The sequence below is a fragment of the Symphalangus syndactylus genome, chromosome 17 (genome assembly GCF_028878055.3).
Source record: "Symphalangus syndactylus isolate Jambi chromosome 17, NHGRI_mSymSyn1-v2.1_pri, whole genome shotgun sequence".
NCBI classification, from domain to species: Eukaryota; Metazoa; Chordata; class Mammalia; order Primates; family Hylobatidae; genus Symphalangus; species Symphalangus syndactylus.
Window position 1 is genome coordinate 69,218,463 of NC_072439.2, and position 21,045 is coordinate 69,239,507.

At 34.8% G+C, this 21,045-nt stretch overlaps 1 protein-coding gene across 1 annotated transcript in view; it reads right to left on the minus strand.

Moving 5' to 3' along the window:
• WDR49 (WD repeat domain 49) overlaps positions 1-21,045 on the minus strand; it is a 175,077-nt gene that overhangs the window by 142,597 nt on the left and 11,435 nt on the right. Inside the window, 1 exon segment of the mRNA XM_063620427.1 lies at positions 4,633-5,073. Coding sequence (XP_063476497.1) covers positions 4,633-5,073 — 441 coding nt within the window.

The window sequence follows — 21,045 nt, forward strand, 5'->3', positions numbered from 1 at the left end:
TTTCTCGAGAGTAGACCATAGATTAGGTGATAAAGCAAATCTCAATACATTTAAAAGACTTGAAATTATATAAATTATATTCTCCAAACACAATGGAATGAAATTAGAAGTTTCATTCAACAAAATAAAATTTGGGAAATTCACATCTACATGGAAATAAAACAACACACTTCTAAGTAACCAATGGGTCAAAGAAGAAATCACAAAAGACATGAGAAAATACATTCAGATGAATGAAAACAAAAACACAACAGACAAAAAACTTATGGCACACAGTAAAAGCAATGTCTAGAGTAAAATTTATATTTGCAAACATCAATCTAAAAAAAAATTCTGAAATCATAACCTAACTTTCCATCTTAAGAAACCAGAAAAAGAAGAGCAACCTAAACCCAAAGCCAGCAGAGGGAAGAAAAAAATAAAAATTAGTACAGAAATAAAACAAATAGAGAATGAAAAAGCAATAGAGAAAAACAACGAAATCAAATTAGTTCTTTGAAAAGATAAACAAAATTAGCAAAATTTTAGCTAGATTAACCAAGAAAAAAAGAGATGATATAAATTATTAAAATCAGAAATAAAAGAGTGGACAGTACCATCAACATTGCAGAAATAAAAAAGTATTAGTAAGATAATAAAATAATTATATGCCAAGAAATTAGTTAACATTTATGAAATGGATAAATTTCAGGAAAAAAAAAACTATGTAAACCCACTCAGACAGAAAATATCAACAGAACTAAGACGAATGAAAGATTAAATTAATAGTCAAAAAAAGTGTCACAAAGAAAATCCTCAACTAGATGGCTTCACTGATAAATTCTACCAAATGTTTCAAGGAAAATAATACCAATATTTCTCAAACTCTTCCAAAAAATTACAGCAAAGGTAACACTTCCCAAATCATTTTATCAGGCCAGGATTACCCCAATACTGAAACCAGACAAAGACATCACAAGAAAAGAAAACTGCAGATCTATACCTCTTACGAATATAAATGTAAAATGTATACTGAACTAAATACTAGCAAAGAGAATTCAGCAACATACAAAAAAGTTTACACATCATAGCAAAGTAATATTTATCCCAGGAATGCAAGGTTTGTCTAACATACAAAAATCAATCAATGTAATACATCATATTAATGGAATAAAAGGCAAAAGCTATATGGTAATCTTAGTAGATGCAAACAATGCATTTGACAAAATCCAACACATTTTCATGATAAAAACACTCAACAAACCAGGAATAGAAGAGAATTTCTTCAACCTCATAAACAGCATGTACAACAACAACAAAAATCCTACAGCTGACATCATACATATTGGTGAAAAAATAAATACATTCCCCATAAGATCAGAAACAAGACAAGGATGTCCATTCTCATCACTTCTATTTAATATGGCATAGAATTTCTAGCCAGATAAATTAAGCAAGAAAATGAAATTTTAAAATGTCAATATTGAAAAGGAGGAAGTTAAACTAGCTCTCTATATCTATTTGGAGATAACATGATATTATATATAGGAAATTTTAGAAATACTCAAAAACACTACAGAACTAACACATGACTTCAGAAAGATGCAGAATATATTATCATTTTTGAAAAATCGATTGTATTTCTATACAATGAACAATCTGAAAATGAAATTACCAAAGGCAGTGTTAAGAGAATGTAAAAACTGAGATGCAGTTTTTGCAAAGTATCCATCTGATAAACCTATCTATATACATATATAAATATAAATAGAATATATAAAAACTCTCAAAACTCAATAATAAGAAAACAATCCTAATAAAAAATGGGAAAAGATTTGGATAGACATTTTGCAAAAGAAGATGTACAGGTAGCAAACCAGCACATGAAAGTATGCTTAACATTATTAGTCACTAGGTAAATATGAATTAAAGCCACAACAAGATATAAATGCAGGCCTTTTAAAATGGCTAAAATTAAGAGAAAAAATAACTGATCACACCAAATGTTTGTGAGGCTATATCCACAAAATGGAAGGCTGCAGAGCAATAAAAAAACTAGTAGTATACCTCAAAACATGGATAATTCTCAAAATAGTTATGCCATGTTAAAAAAAAAGAAAAGAATAAAAGGAGTACACACAGTATGGTACCAATTATACAAAACTCTAGAAAATCCAAATTTATCTATAGTGACCGAAAGCAGATCGCTGCTTGCTTAACGAAAAAGGGATCGGGGGGGTTACAAAACACTGCAAAGAAAATTTTGAGGGTGATTAATATGTTCATTGTCTTCTTCGTACTTTTGATTTTTCACAGGTCATGTATGTGTTAAAATCTATCAGCTTGGGACACTTTCATATGTGCAGTGTATTTTGTGTAATTATATTTCAATAAACCTGTTTTAAAAAGAAAAAAAAGCAACATTCTTTAAGATTCTATATTGAGTAAGCACAAAAGAAAGGCTAAGATTTTAGTTCAGTGCTGAAAAGAAGAAACAGTGCAACACAAATATTATATGAAAATAACAGAATACTGCACATAGATATAAAAAAATCATCTGGACTAGAACTATCTTTTAATTCATACAAGTTAAATATTAGCACCAGATACTTAGCAAAAAGTAACTGGATCCAATGTCAGCAGCCACTGTGGACACAGCAAAGACTGAAGCACAGGCCTGAAGTTGGGCTGCCTCAGTTTACAAATCTTGGCAACCCTGATTACACCCTGGGTGACTGAGGGAAAATTATACAACTTCTCTCTGCTCAATCTCTCATTTGTAAATTCCCTCTCATTTGTAAAGAGGGAATAATATCTACTCCATGGTGATTTTGAGAGGATGAATAGATCAGGGCATAGGAAGCTACTGAGGATGAGAGTGATTTATGGTTCCAAACAATAGAGCATACGTTTTCCCACTAAAAATAACTTGCCCTTTTGGAGAAATGCTGATTTTAGGTCTGGCATAGGAAATATACAAGATGATTCTGGAACATTTTGTCACACCAGGAAACAAAGAAGTTTTCAAGTGCTGTCAGGATTATAAAAAGACTCAGAAGCCGACTTGCATTGTTCCCACTCTCTAAAGAGGGTACAATTTTTGGTATAAGATAACGATTCAGCAGATTAAAACAAATAAAAAATTTTAAACCCATGATTTTTCAATTATACTGATAATAATAACAATAGCATTCATTGTTTATCTTTACAGAATATTAGAAAACCAGCTCATTATTTTGAAAACTGGCAAACAAAAGTGAAAAATTAGGCATTTATTCTGCCCTTAATTTGTACCACATGATAACTGAACAATTAATGGGGTTATTTCTTTCTTATAGAGGTATTCTAGCTTAAAGGAAAAGGAAACTGTGAAATTAGAATATCATCTTCTGACCCCTAAAAAATTCATGGATCTAGGAATAATCAGCAACAACTGCTAACATCTGAAGAAGAGGAAGAAGCAGGTATTTAATACCTACTGACTGAAGAAAACATAACCACCTATTCTAAACAAACTAACCACTCTGAAACTATGCAAGGCTTTACACTTGACCACTAATTCACTAGAAAAGTCAGGGAATGGCTGGACATATTAAACAACACCAGGTAGACACAATCTGTGAAATCCAGACTGTGGAAAATTCTAAAGGACAAAACTTGGTTTCTTTAACAAAAACATCAACAGCAACAGCCAAAATTTGCAAAAAAAAAAAAAAAAAAATTAAGAAAAAAGAAAAGCACGTATATCAAAATAGACATATTAACCATTCACAATATTTGGACCTTATTCAGATCTTCATCGAAACAAACTATTAATAAGACAATCAGGAAAATATGTACATGACTGGATATTTCATGATCTTAAGAAAATATTGCTATGGATATTAAGTGTGGTAGTGGTATTTTGGCTATGCTGAAATAGAGACATATTTTAGAAATACAGAAATCTTTACAGGTGAAATAATATGATGTTTTGGATCTTAAGGGGGAGGTATAGATGAAACAAGATTAGCCGTGAATTGAAAATGATTGAATACTAGGTACATCAGGTTTCTAATACTATTCTCTCTGCTTGTGCATGCATTTGAAAATTTTCATAGTAAAATCCACCATCTGCTTAATATAAAATATTAGCAATATGGATACTTCAAGCTCCAACCTTCCCCATTAAAATCATTTTACTTACAGTATGTTATCTTTCTGAGAGGTATTGGTATATGAAGATGCTTAGACCGAGTGGGCCCTATCTATTAGAATGAAGACACTGACTAGTACAGTGATCAAAATTAGATAAGCAGTTCCCCTTAATTGCATTGAATCCTGCCATGCACTATAATAGCCTCTCAGCTCTACATATAGATCCACAATCCTGCTGTAAACTATACAGGAGTAAAGTACTTATAAGCTAATAATGAAGCATGGCCTCATTGAAGACAGAGCCAGGAATCTGAGTCATCAGCCACAGTGTCATTACAAGGCACCCAAGAAAACAGCTTGGGAAATCGTGTAGTTTTGGCACTACCTGTTCTCCCTCCAGGTCAGGAGAAAGCCACCAAGAGTAGTGCAGCTTTCTGTTACTGCTAGCCAGGAGCCCTGCCCCATAACTTTTTCCTCTTTTACAAGCAGTACATTTTTTTTATAAAGAGTCTGTACCTTGTTTACATTTTCCAGAGAAACCAGACTTGTCACCTACAGGTGTTTGAGTTTGGTGGCATCTGAAGTGATGGGGAATGTTTCTTGCAGCTTTAAATGCTCTCCCCAGATTGCCAATAAACCTTCTTTACTAATTGTCAGATAATGACTTGAATTTTTTAAGAAAATTACTTTTTGAATGGTGTCCTTGTGTTTTACTGGGAGGAATTCAAGGTCCTTCCACTGGGGCACCACAGTTGCCTTTGCTCGTTCGTCTTGCTCATAAAGCTCTAGCAGTATAAATGAAGTCAGCTTGTCCCAATTAATGAAGCTGTCTTGGGCCACATCCACTTTGTCGAAGAGCTCCCCGTATTCTTCCTTCGTGCCCCAACCAACAATCTCTGTCATCTTCTGCGTGAAGTCTTCTCTGGACATACAAATGATTTTCCTTGGCTCTGGGGACTAGAAACAGGAATCCAAAAACAATAATGAGACAACAGTGAAATCATCATATGCACGAGAGCACTGTGCTACCCACAAAGGTGAATTTAATCAGCAATTCTGCCAACATGAAAAGAAAAATATTTTTTGCTTCATAACAGTAATATACTCAAGTGAACTTAAGCTGGGGAGCGAGTAACTGACAGGACTAGAGACTGACATTCTTAATCACAAAAAGTCAATCACAAAAGTCCTTATATCGGGAAGAATAAGGCAGGAGAATATGTGATGATGGAAGCATGGAATGATGTGAGGCTGCGAGCCAAATAATTCAGGTTACCTCTATTTAAGCTAGAAAAGGCAAGAAATGGTTCTCCCCTAGTACCTGCAGAAGAAAGACAATCCTGACAACCTGATTTTATCCCTGTAAAACCCATTTGGGGCTTCTGTACTCCAGAACTGTACATTAATATATTTGTGTGTTTTAAGTCATGGTTTTTGGTAATTAGTTACAGCAGCAATAGAAATTAATGCAGGCATATCTCTTTTTGTTGCATTTTTCTTTATTGTACTTTGCCGATATTGTGATTTTTACAAATTGAAGGTTTGTGGCAACCTTGCAAGTCTATCAGTGCCATTTTTTCAATAGCATCCCTACTTCGTATCCCTGTGTCACATTTTGGTAATTCCTATAATATTTAAAACTTTCTTATTATTATTATTATTATATCTGTTACGGTGATCTGTGATCAGTAATCTTTGATGTTACTACTGTAATTGTTTTGGGGCACCATGAACCACACCCATACGAGATAGCAAACTTAATTCATGAGTGTTGTGTATGTTCTGATTGCTGCACCAAACAGTCATTCTGCTTTCCCTCTCCCTTTCCTTGGCCTCCCTATTTTTTGAGACACAAAAATATTGAAATTGAGCCAATTAATAACCCTATAATGGCCTCCAAATGTTTAAGTAAAGTCAGAGTTTCACATCTCTCACTTTAAATCAAAAGCTAAAAATGATTAGGCTTAATGGGGAATGCATGTCAAAAGCTGAGAGAGGCTGAAAGCTAGGCCTCTTGCACAAAACAGCCAAGTTATGAATGTAAAAGAAAAGTTCATGAAGGAAAAGTGCTATTCCTTTGAACACATGAATGATAAGAAAATTAACCAGCCTTACTGCTGCTGTGAAGAAATTTTAGTGGTCTGGATAGAAGATCAAACCAGGCACAACATTCCTTTAAGCCAAAACCTAATACAGAGCAAGGCCCTAACTTTCCTTAATTTTTTGAAGGCAGAGAGAGGTAAGGAACTTTCAGATGAAAAGTTGAAAGCTGGCAGAGATTGATTCATGAGGTTTGAAGAAAAGAAGTCATCTCTACAACATAAAAGTGCAACATGAAGAAGAAACTGCTGATGTGGAAGCTGCAGCAAGTTATCTATAATCCCTAGCTAAGATAACTGATGAAGGTGGCTACACTTAACAATACATTTTCAATGTAAATGAAACAGCCCTATTTGGAAGAAGATGCCATTTAGGACTTTCATAGCTGAGAGAAAAAGTCATGCCTGGCTTCAAAGCTTCAAATGACAGACTGTCCTGTTAGGGGCTGATGTACCTGGTGAGTTTAAGCTGAAACCAATGCTCATTTACTATACCCAAAAATCTCTCAGGCCTTTAGAATTATGCTAAATCTGGCTGGGCACAGTGGCTCATGCTTACAATCTCAGAACTTTGGGAGACTGAAGGGGAGGACTGCTTGAGCCCAGAGTTTGAGAAAAGACTGAGCAACGTAGTGAGACTCCATCTCTACAAAAAATAAAAAAATGAGTTGGGCATCATGAGCCTGTAGTCTTAGTTACTTGGGAGACTGAGGTAGGGGTGTCACTTAAGCCTGGGAGATAGAGGCTGCAGTGAACCGTGATTGTGCCACTGCACTCCAGCCTGGGCAACAGAGCAAGGCCCTGTTTCTGTGCTCTATAAGTGAAACAACAAAGCCTGAATTACAGCACATATGTTTACAGCATGGTTTATTGAATATACATGGTTTACTGAATATACAGCGTGGTTTACTAAAGCCCACTGCTAAGACGTACTGCTTTGAAAAAATATTCCTTTTAAAAGGGTGCTGCTCCACCATGTCGCTGGTGGCTCAAGAGCGCCAACAGAGATGTACAAGGGGATTAATATTGTTTTTATGCCTACTAACACAATGTACATTCTGCAGCCCCTACATTAAGAAATAACTTCAACTTTCAATTCTGATTATTTAAAAAATATCTTTTGTATGGTATAGCTGCCATGGACAGTGATTCCTCCAGTGGATGTGAGCAAAGTAAATTAAAAACCTTTTGGAAAGGATTCACTAGAATGGCATCATTTCAGATGCCATTAAGAATATTCATAATTCATGGGAGGAGGTCAAAAAGTCAAAATTAACATGAGTTTGGAAAAAAGTTGATTTCAACCCTCATGGAAGACTTTGAGGGGTTCAAAACTTAGATGAAGAAAGTAACTGCGGATGTGGTAGAAATGACAAGAGAACTCGAATTAGAAGTGGAGCCTGAAGATGTGACTGAATTGCTGCAATCTCACGATCACACTTAAATGGATGTGGAGTTGCTTCTTATAGATGAGCAAAGAAAGTTGTTTCTTGAGGTGGAATCTATTCCTGTTGAAGATGCTATAAACATTGTTGAATGACAACAAAGATGTAGACTATTAAATAAACTTAGTTGATAAAGCAGTGGCAAGTTTTGAGAGTATTGACTTCAATTTTGAAAGAAATTCTATTGGGAGTAAAACACTGTGAAATAGATCTCATGCTACAGAGAAATCTTTCATGAAAGGAAGAATCCATCGATGTGGCAAACTTCACTGTTACCTTCTTTAATGAAATTGCCACAGCCGCCTCAACCATCAGCAACCACCACCCTGATCAGTCAGCAGAAGTCAACATCAAGGCAAGACCCTCCACTAACAAAAACATTACCTCCCGCCAAAGGCTCAGATGATTGTTAGTATTTTTCAGCAATAAAGTATTTTTTAATTAAGATATGTACAGTTTTTTAGATATGTGCTATTGGACATTTAATACCCTACAGTATAGCTTAAATATTTATCTTTTATTTGCTCTAGGAAACAAAGAAATGTGTGTGACTCACTTTATCCTGATACCCACTTTACTACAGTGGTCTGGAACCAAATCCGCAATATCTCCCAGGTGTGCCTGTCAAGTGGTTGATGAAAATTGAGTGAATCCCTGAAGAGTGCTTAGTGAAGCCAGTAAAATTACCCCATGGTGAAACTTTAATCAAAGGGCAATAATTTAACTTCTATACATATGCCATTACAAAGAACAGCGAAGCCACATGCAATTGATTCTTGCTGTTCGTGGTAGCTGTATTCTGTAAAGTCTCTGAGAACACTAAATTAGCAGATACTGAACCATTGCTGTTACGGGAAACACAGGATTAAGTTTCTGCAAACCTCTGCACAACTGCTCACTACATAATTTTGTTTTATGTGTGTTTCTGTTGAAAGACATCTTATTTAATATATTGTTAATTAATCACAATTAAATTCATAGCCAACAGCATCACAACGCGTGCCTGAATGAAGCTAACTTGTGTATCTTCTCAGTAAGACATATCACAGCTTTCTCAGGCTTAGGAACACTAGCCAGCACTCCACCACCACACCTGGGGGCCATTTTAAACAGTGAAATCCGCAACAATAAGCACAACATGTGAAAAACGTGGCGCTAAAGAGATGTTAAAAACAATGAGATCACTTGGACGTAGGGTGGGGAACATCACACACCGGGGCCTGTCAGGGGGTGGGGAGCTGGGGGAGGGATAGCGTTAGGAGAAATAACCTAATGTAAATGATGAGTTGATGGGTGCAGCAAACCAACATAGCACATGTATACCTACATATCAAACCTGCACGTTGTGCACGTGTACCCTAGAACTTAAAGTGTAATAAATAAAAAAAGAAAAAAAGAAATTGCCATATGGTAAAAAAAAAATAAATAAATAATTTAAAAAAGAGATGTTAAAAAGGACGCTTGTTTACAATATGAGAGCTGGAACAAGAAAGCAGAGTGTTGCCTTGTTTGATCTCTGCTTGGAATGTACACATTGGGAGACTCAAACTTTTTGCCACTCTGCACACGTCTGAGAAGGACCATTGAAGTGCCACGAGTATTGATTTGGGGATTAATAAATTTTAGGAAGTAGGCAAATTTGCAAGTATAAAACTCACAAATAATGAAGATTAACTGTATTTCAAGCAAATATTTAGCTTCACATTGATGGGCTGTTTAGTTCAGTGAGATTCATTATGAGAGAATAAACTTTTCCCACCACGTCAAAGCGAGAGTCAGGCCTGGAAGAAGCACTAGAGGCAGCATATTGTGGAGCAGGTCAAACCAATGTAGGTTTAAGCCTGGTTCCACCAGAGATTGTGAGAACTACCGGCAAGGTACTTCACTGCTAAGCCATAATTTCCCATCTGTAAAGTAGGTAAAGCAGTATCAGTTGCAAGAAAATTGTTATGAAGATTAGCTGAGATAACAGAGGTTAGTTTAATGAAGGTTAGTCCAGGCACTTAACTAATTAAAATAACTTTCTGAAAAATAATTGATATCAAGCCCTTTGAACCAGCCACAAGTTAATTATTCTTATCTTTGTTCAGTTACTTGTAGTCTAAAATGTTTAGATAGCTGGACATTTTTTAGTGACCCAGATTTTAAGGGTAGAGAAAGAAACCTGGTCCTAAAAGTGCTCCATCTGTGTCAAAACTGAAAACTATTTCTGAAAAATAAGGCAATGTGGATTTTTATTTTAAACTATTACATAATGGCATCAATCAATCTCTTAGATTGTCTCATCAATAAAACAACATTTAAAAGCAGGATCTCTGTATTTTCTTCCTGTGAGCTGGTGGCTTATTTTTTATTTCTAAGAACAAGAAACTACTCGGACAAATATCAAAACAATTTCTTTTTTACATTTAAGAATGTAGAATTAGAAACAAATTGTAAATGACAAATTTTCTTTCCCAAAGTGATATAAGCAATCAACTATATACTTTTCTACACATTGATAATACCAATATCCACTGGGGAAAGAGACAAGAAATATACTTAGGTTATGAAATTTGACCCAAAAAGTACAACTGTATGATATCCCTGGCAGTTATGTTACCAATTGTTCACCCATTAGCTTGTTAAGTTTGAAAATGAAACTATGTTTTTGCCATACCTCCAGTTAAAATCTAGCAGTTTGTTTTTACTAAAAAATCCTAACTTTTTTCAAGAAGCATGATGTTTTGATTAATATGTTATTAATTCTATCATATGCCAACTTGAATAAATTAGTTAAATGTACAATTAAGGTAATTGATCTTTTATACAAGCTTAAAAGCACAAATGCATTAACTTTTACCACACAATTAATTCTTGTTTTATCAGTGGCTCCCACCCTCTGGAACTGGAATTAATTCATCCATCTCATCATACTATATATATCATACACTGTGGTTGGGAAATTGTGTGGTAGTGAAGAAGGTGGAGCTCTAAGTCTTAGCCCCAATCATGGCACCTCTAAGTAGGAATAATAATAACGAATTCCTAGTGCTGTTATGAGGATCTATTCATAATTTAATGTACATATAGCACATGGGATAATTTAACGTATGGATGGCACATTTATACTGAATAAATATTAATGCCTTGCTAAGGGGTTTAGAGAATAGAAGAATTATAAATTGAGTCATCATGTCAGCAATGACGGTTTTCTGAGAATTTAGCCAAACTCGTGTGTGTGTGTGTGTGTGTGTGTAAGGCTTTGGAAGTGTTCATAATTAATCTCTACCAGGGTGGCTAGCTGCTAACTAGATACTTCTTAGAGATTTCTTAGGAGCCCAGAGAATAGGTGCAGGAGACCGTACCAGCAGAATGGTCTGAAATCCTCTGCTTCTATGACTATTACCATCATAGCAGCAGATGCTAGTTTTTGTCTTAAAAAGAAACAACTGTACACACTGTTTCAGCTGCTCTTCCTCAAAGGCACAAATAGAAAGCTGTCCTAAGTGAGCCTGGTGAGAGTAAAGTTTACCTGTTCCCAGAACCATGGCTCTTTCACATATAAAAGAGCGACATTTCACCCATGTGAGTAAACCCAGCTTCTGTCTTGTCTTTAGCCACTCGTAGTGCTGCTCTGTGAGCCAAATATCCCCATCCTGGACTTGGCAGAAAGTAATTCCACAGAAAGAAAGCAAAGATACCCTTTTCAATCTAAAAAATGAACTTGCATATAGCATCATTTAGTTGCTACAAACTCTTAGTTTGCGTTAGATTCAATACTGAATGGCGAAATAATTTACCATTGAGCTCTCTTTAGGGATATACATACATATGCATACATAGACACACATCTTTAAATTAGTGCTAATTTAGTTAATGTCTGGGTTTTATGCCTGGATTTGACACACAACATTTGTATGCCCTTAAGCCAGTCATGACCTCTCTCAGGGTTTGCATGAAGTACCAACAAGATAATATGTATGAAGGCCATCTTCTTTACATTAGGCAACTCTATTCAAGCATTAATTATTGTTGACACATCTACAACAGTACAAATTCACAAGTATACACTTAATATAGATAGGGAAATATTGGGAATTTAGGAAATTTTACTTCATTATAAAACATAGAGCATAAAATACTTCTCATTTCCTTCAATGAAAAGTTTAATTACTATGGCTTTAATAAAACCTTTATTATTCCAGTAAACAATGTGTTCCCATTCAAATGTAGACTTTCAAATAAAAACTGCTTAATAGTGTTTTAAAGATATATCCTTTGATTCTTATTAATCTGTATTATCTGTATGGTCTTTTTGAGGTAATAATTAGTACTCATGCCTCTGTTAGAACTCCTCTTCTAATAAAGGTGAAAAGTATATGAGCCATTAGAAAACATAACCTCATTCAGCTCTTCCTGGTACAATGTTTGTACATTTATTTTGCTACATCTATTTAACTGCTAAGAAAATAACCAGTTATTAAATTGTCTACAATTGTTGTTGCAAGAGTCAGAAAGCTAATATACTCACAATGTCCAGCTGATTATATCACTAGACACATCTTTAGACCTTTTGAAAATGTTCCTGTCTTCCTGAAATCTTTTCAAAGAATATTCTGAAAATCATTTCCTTTTGCCTAAAAAGCATGTTTTGCAGTTACAGTCAGTTCTAGTGAGCTGCCTGTCTATTTAGAAAAAGCATAAACTCTAAAATTTCATTTAGCTCTGAGCTTTGTAAGATTTGGATTTAGCCATAACTTATATGAAAACTGAGCTCTAACTGCAAGTGCAAAATTTAAAAAAAAACCTTGAAACTTGACAGGGATTTTTGTCATTAAGAAGAGATCGTGTGCCATTGGCAACATGTGAATGTGCCAACATACTTTTACAAATGTTTATTTTTTTGCACAAAAGAATCCATGCTTATTATAGAAAATGAAGATAAGTTAAAATTAAAATCATTTATAATGCCATCAGCCTTTCAGATTTATTTCTAGACAGAAACAGAAATGACCACTTCTTATTTACAAAATAGTGTCATGATGTACATACATATCTTACTATGTTGCTTTTTCCACTTATATCATACCATAAAGCTATGTGTCTTATAATATATAGGTCTTTGTTACTATTTTTAATGCCTGCACAATATTTTATAGAGAAGACATACAATTATTTATAACCCCATTATTTAAAATTTCAATTGTTTCCAATGCGTTACAGTTTTATATAAACAACCCAGCAACATATATATATATTCCTACATACACATCATTGCTAAGCTGTCCAATTATTTCCTAAGGCAAATTCTCTAGAAGCATAATTACTGAATCAAAGAATTTACATGTCCTGACGGGATTTTTTATATATTTTGCCAAATTCTCTTCTGAAAGGTTAAATAAATTTACATTCCCATCAACAAAGTAGGAGGTTGCCTGTACTCAAGACCCTCATAAAGGTGGGGTATTATCCTTCTTAAGACTTATTGATTGGTTGCTAAAGTATAGTTCTATTAATAATAAGCCTAAATATTACATAATTTCTGGAGGAAAAATATATTTCTAAAGCAGACATTTTATCTTTCAAAGTCTGCCAACCCTTAGAAATGTTGTTTATATTTTTTGTCCCCTCTTTCCAATAGCGTATTTCATAATGAAATGAGAAAAGAAATACTTTCTTATCCCCTACTCTGCAAATAAGAACTTGACCAAGACAAGATAAAAGTCCCAGGTTAACACTATTGAGAGAGCACAATCCACATTGGTGTGGGTATTTTCTCCTCTGTCAAAAGTTGGCAGTGGGTTAGCATTTCACTGACCAGAGGTTTACTGCCCTTAAGTCATTGGTGAGTATTTGTTTCCAGATCCTGAAAATAAATGTCAAATGATGAGTTGTAAGCCACTGGGAGAAATATGTCCATCCATCCTTCCACCCATTGATCTACTCATTAATAAATATATATTAAAGATGTATACCATATAAAGCAGCACCACATAGGTATACTTATTAGTTCAGTCAACAAATATTTATTGTCTGTTCCATGCCAAACATTATTCTAAGCACTCACCACTAAATTTTTAAATTTTTTTTAATTTCCATAGGTTTTTGGGAAAGAGGTGGTATTTGGTTACGTGAGTCAGTTCTTTAGTGGTGATTTGTGAGATTTTGGTGCACCCATCACCCGAGCAATATACACTGAACCCAATTTATAGTCTTTTATTCCTCAACCCCTTCCCACTCTTTTTCCCTGAGTCCCCAAAGTCCATTGTATCACTCTTATGCCTTGGCATCCTCTTAGCTTAGCTTCCACTTATGACTGAGAAATACAACGTTTGGTTTTCTAGTCCTGAGTTACTTCACTTAGAATAATAGTCTCCAGTTACATTGAGGTTGCTGCAAATATCATTAATTCATTCCTTTTTATGGCTGAGTAGTATTCTATTGTGTGTGTGTGTATATATATATATTTATATATCACAGTTTCTTTATCTACTTGTTGATTGATGGGCATTTGAGTAGCTTCCACATTTTCGCAATTTCAAATTGTGTTGCTATAAACATGCGTGGGCAATATCTTTTTGGTATAATGACTTCTTTTCCTCTGGGTAGATATCCAGTAGTAGGATTGCTAGATCAAATGCTACTTCTAAAGAATCTCCACACTGTTTTTCATAGTGGTTGTACTAGTTTGCATTTCCACCAGCAATGTAGAAGTGTCCCCTCTTCACTACATCCATGCCAACACGTATTAGTTTTTGATTTTTTGATTATGGTCATTCTTGCAGGAGTAAGGTGGTATCACATTGTGGTTTTGATTTGCATTTCCCTGATCATTAGTAATGTTGAGCATTTTTTTCATATGATTGTTAGCCATTTGTGTATCTTCTTTTGAGAATTGTCTATTCATGTCCTTAGCCCACTTTTTGATGGGATTGTTTGTTTTTTTCTTGCTAATTTGTTTGAGTTCATTGTAGATTCTGGACAATAGCCCTTTGTCAGGTGTATAAAGTGTGAAGATTTTCTCCCACCCTGTGAGTTGTCTGTTTACTCTGCTGACTGTTCCTTTTGTTATGCAAAAGCTCTTTAGTTTAATTAAGTCCAGCTATTTATCTTTGCTTTTATTACATTTGCTTTTAGGTTCTTGGTCATGAAATCCTTGCCTGAGCCAACGTCTGGAAGGGTTTTTCCAATGTTATGTTCTACAATTTTTATAGTTTCAGGTCTTAGATTTAAGTCTTTGATCCACCGTGAGTTGATTTTTGTACAAGGTGAGACATGAGAATCCAGTTTCATTCTCCTACATATGGCTTGCCAATTATCCCAGCACCATTTGTTGAATAGGATGTTCTTTCCCTACTTTATGTTTTTGTTTGCTTAGTTGAAGATCAGTTGGCTGTAAGTATTTGGCTTTATTTCTGGGTTCTCTATTCTGTTCTGTTGGTCCATGTGCCTATTTTTATACAAGTACCATGCTGTTTTGGTGACTATGGCCTTAAAGTGTAGTTTGAAATCAGGTAATGTGATGCCTCCAGATTTGTTCTTTTTGCTTAGTCTTGCTTTGGCTATATGGGCTGTTTTTTGGTTCCATATTAATTTTAGGATTGTTTTTCCTAGTTTTGTGAAGAATAATGGTGGTATTTTGATAGGAATTGCTTTGAATTTGCAGATTGCTTTTGGCAGTATGGTCATTTTCACAATATTACTTCTACACATCCATGAGCGTGGGATGTGTTTCCATTTGTTTGTGTCATCTATGGTTTCTTTCAGCAGTGTTTTGTAGTTTTCCTTATAGAAGTCTTTCACCTCACCTCCTTGGTTAGGTATATTCCTAAGTATTTAATTTTTTCTTTTGCAGCTATTGTAAAAGGAGTTAAGTTCTTGATTTGATTCTCAGCTTGGTTGAAGTTGGTGTATAGGAGTGCTACTGATGCATGTACATTAATTTTGTATCTGGAAATTTTGCTGAACTCTTCTATCAGTTCCAGGAGCTTTTTGGAGTAGTCTTTAGTGTTTTCTATGTATAGAGTCATATCATCAGCAAACAGCAACAGTTTGACTTCCTCTTTACCAATTACTTTGAACAAGATGACAAGATCAATGTTCTTTGAATATGTACACTTCAGTGTAGAGACTAGGTGTGCTGGTTACTAATAACACGTTTTTAGGTTATCGAAAGTTATAAGAAAGTAACAAGCATCACATTAACTATTGTTTTTCCTAATTTTAAATGGAATATAGCCTTTAAGCATGCTGAAACATTCCATTAAAAGGTATCTTGTATGGACTGGATACCTTTCCATAATTTTGAAGTTATCTGATTTTATTGCATATCATTAGAATCTGCAATGCTTTTTCTCTCTACATGAAAAATTGCTCATAATAGGATCTCAAAATTTTATTTTCTTCATAACCTGCTAGTTTTATCAACCACTTCACCAAAATTAATATTTCTTTTGTCAGACATTCAGCATGATTTTTCTTTAATGTTCCATGACAGCGGAATGAGTATACACTATCAAAATGCAGCCTTTTCCCCTATAACTATAATTAAATTTAAAATTAACATGCTAGTTTCTCATGCTTCATTCTGTTGTACTTGCCTCAATTTCCCTTGGTTACAAAGCATATTGGTTATGAATATGTATTAGGGTTTGCTGTCAAACTCTGTGAACGTCTCCTGGAGCAGAAGATTAGATATGTTATTGCAAAACAGATGCATCTGTTTATATCATCCCCTGCAATTTTTACCTACTAATGAACATTTATGAGAAAGTGAACAACAGAACAGAGAAAATTACTCTGCTAGTCAAGGTCCATAGCGCTCTTTTTTTCTTGCTTCAATAGATTTTAGTAGAATTTAATTTTCATTTATACTATACTATCAATTATTCAAGAGCTCACCAATTTGAATAAAGTTAAAGTTTTGTAACTAACAAAGACACAGACCTTGACTGAATTTAAGGTTTAGAACCAAACTCTCACAAGCCAAAAATTCAACATTTCGATTTCCTATCCAGTTGGTGAATTAGAAGTTAATTGAAGCTGAAGGGGGAAAAAATCAATAAATCTTTCTCTTTTAAATAAAGATGATCATCACCCCGAGAAATATAATTGTTCTTATTAATTTTCTCTAAGTCTTGAAATTCTTCAATATATGCTATACATCTAAAGTGATGCTTATCACTATCATCTTTTGTGCCTAGGCTAGAAACTTGGGGGAATAAGCCTGACCAGTGAAATGGTGCAGCCAACAGAGAACTGAGCTTCATTGATTTTCATTTGGAAATCTCAATGTAGTAATACAAAGATATACTTTTTAAAATTGCTGTTCTTTTGTTGGAGACCATGATTATGGCAAAGAAGCTTATGCATCCATAGGATCATAGATTAATACCATGTTGGAGCTAGAAGAAAGTTTAGAGAATCTACACCAAACCTTTCATTTAAAAGGAAGAAACTGATGTTCAGGCTTATTAAGAAAAGATTTCTCTGAGGTCACGTAGTTCACTATTAGCAGAAACAGACCTAGAACCAAGAATTTCCAATTCTTAACCACTTTTACCACAATTCAAATATATTGGCTTCAACAAAATCTGATTTTCTTCAGGATAACACAGTCATCAACAAACCAGAAAAATATGAAGTTGGAATGTATACTCCCAAATAATTTCATACTGTTTTGATAAAAGCTATCTATTTAGAAGCCTAAAGCTTTATAATGATATACTTACATTTCACATATAAACTTTGAATCGATAAGATAAACATAAAAAGTCAGAAAGATTCTAATCCAGGTTCTGAGGGGATCCTTTTCACCAAACTGTCAGCAATTTCTTGCTGTCACATCCTTCTCAAACCAAAGATCCAACTTCAACCAATCTCTGGTAATTATCTTCATTCTTTTGTTCTGCCATCCTTTCATCCCAGATATCTGGCAAAACACAGCACTGGAAAAGCATCCTCTCTGTGCCTATACCCAGGTTGCTGAACACTAATGGATAGGGCAGAATGATGTCACCACAACAAAATACATGATCTCCAACTTCAAATGTCCCTCTATACTACTAGGAGTCCTTCCATGTTTTCTTGCTGAACTCTCACTCTTATTCCCTACTTCTTTCAAACTCCTACTTTATCATTTCCCTTCCCTTCCTAATAAAGAAATTTGACTCCTAACTCACAAGGAAAAGGAACGAAAGAAAGAGAGTGAAAAGGGGGAGAAAGAAATGGAGGAATCAACTAGATAGAAATGTCCTCAATGTTTTTGCACCCACATACATAATGACCTATATCTGCAGCCATCTCCTTCTCCCCTGTGACAGCAGAACTTCTGTGTTCTGGATACATCCTTCTCCCACCACCTGGAGAATCTCTTCTATTGTTATTCTTTCTTGTTCTCTGTTGACTCCTTTTCATCAGCATTTAAACATGATCAAGTCATTCGAATTATTAACCATCTTCCCTCAACATTGCCATCTGTTTTTTGCTACTGTCTCATCCTTCTTTCACAGCCAACTTGAAATAATGATGTTCTCACATTGTCTCAATTTCTTTACCTCCAGCTTACTCAACCTGTTGCAATCCAGCAGCTCCACTGAAGCTGCTCTTAACAAGAAGACCAAAAATCCCGTGGCTAAACATTTCAATACATTTTTTTCTGGCTCTCATCTGATAAAAGTGAAAATGTACCAAGTTAATGTTTGGTGCCAAAATATCTTTGTTTGAGAAAATACCTTGAGATTCCCATTTAGTTGGAAAATGAAAGCTGAGTTATGTGTAACACCCCAATCAAGAAAGAACAGGGATCAAGCTGCTGTAAAAAAGAGGAAAATAATTTGGTATTTGTTTTTATTGCTTTTTTTATTTGATTAGACAGAGGGAGAGAGAAGGAAATGGTGGTTGAAATGGGAGGTGGAAAAGATGGGAGACTCCAAGATGGCAGAGGGTTGCATGGTAATAAAGTGCCATCGAGAAAACCCCACAGGCAATATGGCTAAAATTATTTTAATAATGGAAGTGTCCGTGTGTTTCTGACATATTTCCCACTCCGACCCACACACCTACTTCCCAAAAACCTTCAGTTGCATCTACTCGACTTGTAAATGCTTTCTGAATGGAAAGCCCTGAATAACTACATAAGGAGCTGAGTCTCAGGCATGTGTTAATCTGATAGAGAACAGAGATGGCAGCTGCAATGGAAGGCAGGCAGAGGTGATTTTACATTTGCAGAAATTTGGAAAGGGCTTTGGATTTCCAATATTATGGCATAAGGGTTCGAGCCAATGATTCCATGTCTCCAAATTTGGAAGGCTCCCACCCATGAGTTATGTGTTTTTAATATGTATCTCTGCAGAATTTGCCTCTGTTGACTCTTCCCTACTTCTAAGAACATTTGCTTTCCTTGGTTTACATTGCACTGTGTTTCTCAGCAACACTTCTGATCACTCCTTCTCAGTATCTCTTTTAAGTACCACCTTTTCTGTGGTACTTACAGAAAGGTAAGATAAAGATAAGATAAGGGAAGATAAGATAAGATAGGGTAAGATATTGGTATATCTTAGCTTTTGGCCCTATGACCTGTTCTCTTCCCACATCATATGCCCTAGCGATTCATATGACCCAATTTCTCAGGCTTCAAACATGGTCTAATTGCTGAGAATGCCCAAAGAAATATCTTTATCTAGACCTGTCTTCTGAGCACTAAACCTTTATATCCTATTTCCCTTCTGGATATATTAACTTGGAAGTCCTATATAGATAATTCAAATCAACATGTCTAAATAACAATTCATTTTCCCTCAAAAATAATCTTTCTTCCTCTTTTTCTTAGATTTAAATATTTTCAGAATTAAACACTGGGGGAAAACACAGCTTACAGGTCCATGAATATGACAGAGGTTGAATGAACCAAACTACATTTAACAAAAGAGTATAATACAGCTGTTAAACAAATGAAAATACTCTCTACCAACTTATATGGAGATACATTGTTAATCAAATAGAATTAAAATGCCACAGAGAATAAATGTATGCTACGTTTTATGTGAGAGAGAAGAAAAGGTAAAAAATAATACACATAGACATACATGTATTTAAAAAACAGAACCACAGAAAAAAAATTTCAGAAGTTAATGAAAATGGTTATCAAGGCAGAATGAGAGGATGGGAAGAAAAGGATAGGGAAGAGAGTAAAATTTTTCTAAGTAAGCATTTTTATACTGTTTTGACTTGAGAACTATAAAAATGTTTCATATAGTCAACAAAATCAAAACAGAGATTTTTTTTAAACTCTAAAATTTAATATGTATATATATTAACCTAACCATGTAACAAGCTTACACAACCACACAGTAAGAGAAATTAATTTTAGTATCATCTATAAGCCCAGTTCTCTAACCCATGTACCCGTAATGCAATATAATGCAAAAAAACTGAAAATAAGTCTTGAATTTTACTTTCATCTTTGGAGTAGTGTTGATATAATAGTTCCAAAACTATTTCATATACATTACAGAATAAAGCATACAAATAAATATATTAATGCTGCTAGAACAAAGGTTCAAAATGTGAGAGCATGGAAATGCAAATGATACAAATATGGAGTGACAGAGGGAGGGGAAGAACCCTGTGGTATTTGAATTGAATTGGAAGTATTAGTATAAGTTCATTAGTTTTAAAAATATGTATAGATCAATAAATATAAATATTGATTTAGATAAGTATAGATATATCCTAGCTATGTCAACTGAAAGGACTGGAAGCAATGACACCCCTAATAGCAATGAACACACTACTACCCAGATCCTGTTACTCTAAATACCATTCTCCAATCAATGGAACTGGGGATCCCTGGAGAAATGGCTGGTTCCAGGTCTTGGGCACATCATCTTGTGCCAGAAAGTAAAGCAGTAATAAGAGATTGATGCAAATATGTTAAAAGGATACAAGAGCTGGCTTGAAGGGGTCTCACACTAGCCAAATTTGGGGCATGTTGAGTATCATAAAATAATGACCACAATAGAAAACAGCACATTGAATAGAATAAACGAATCCATAAATCTGTGGTCAGACTCAACGCAGAGAGAGAGAATGAGAGGGTGAAAGAGAAGAGGGGCCGAAGACTCTCTCTTACAGAAAGAAAAATGCCATACTGAAAATGAGTAAGAATCAACAGCATTTAAAAATCACCATTTTTCAACCATCAGTAGAGTCATTGTTTCCAGCAAAGATAATCAATCAATAGTCAAACCAATGGATGAAACCTTGTTGAAGAATACTCACAATATAGTATAAAGTATCAGCCCACAAAAAAAAAAAAGTATCAGCCCACAAGTTCCTTTACAACGGATAACTCTGGTGGAGCCACTTCAATCAAGGGATCCAACTTATAGCATCACCAGTAA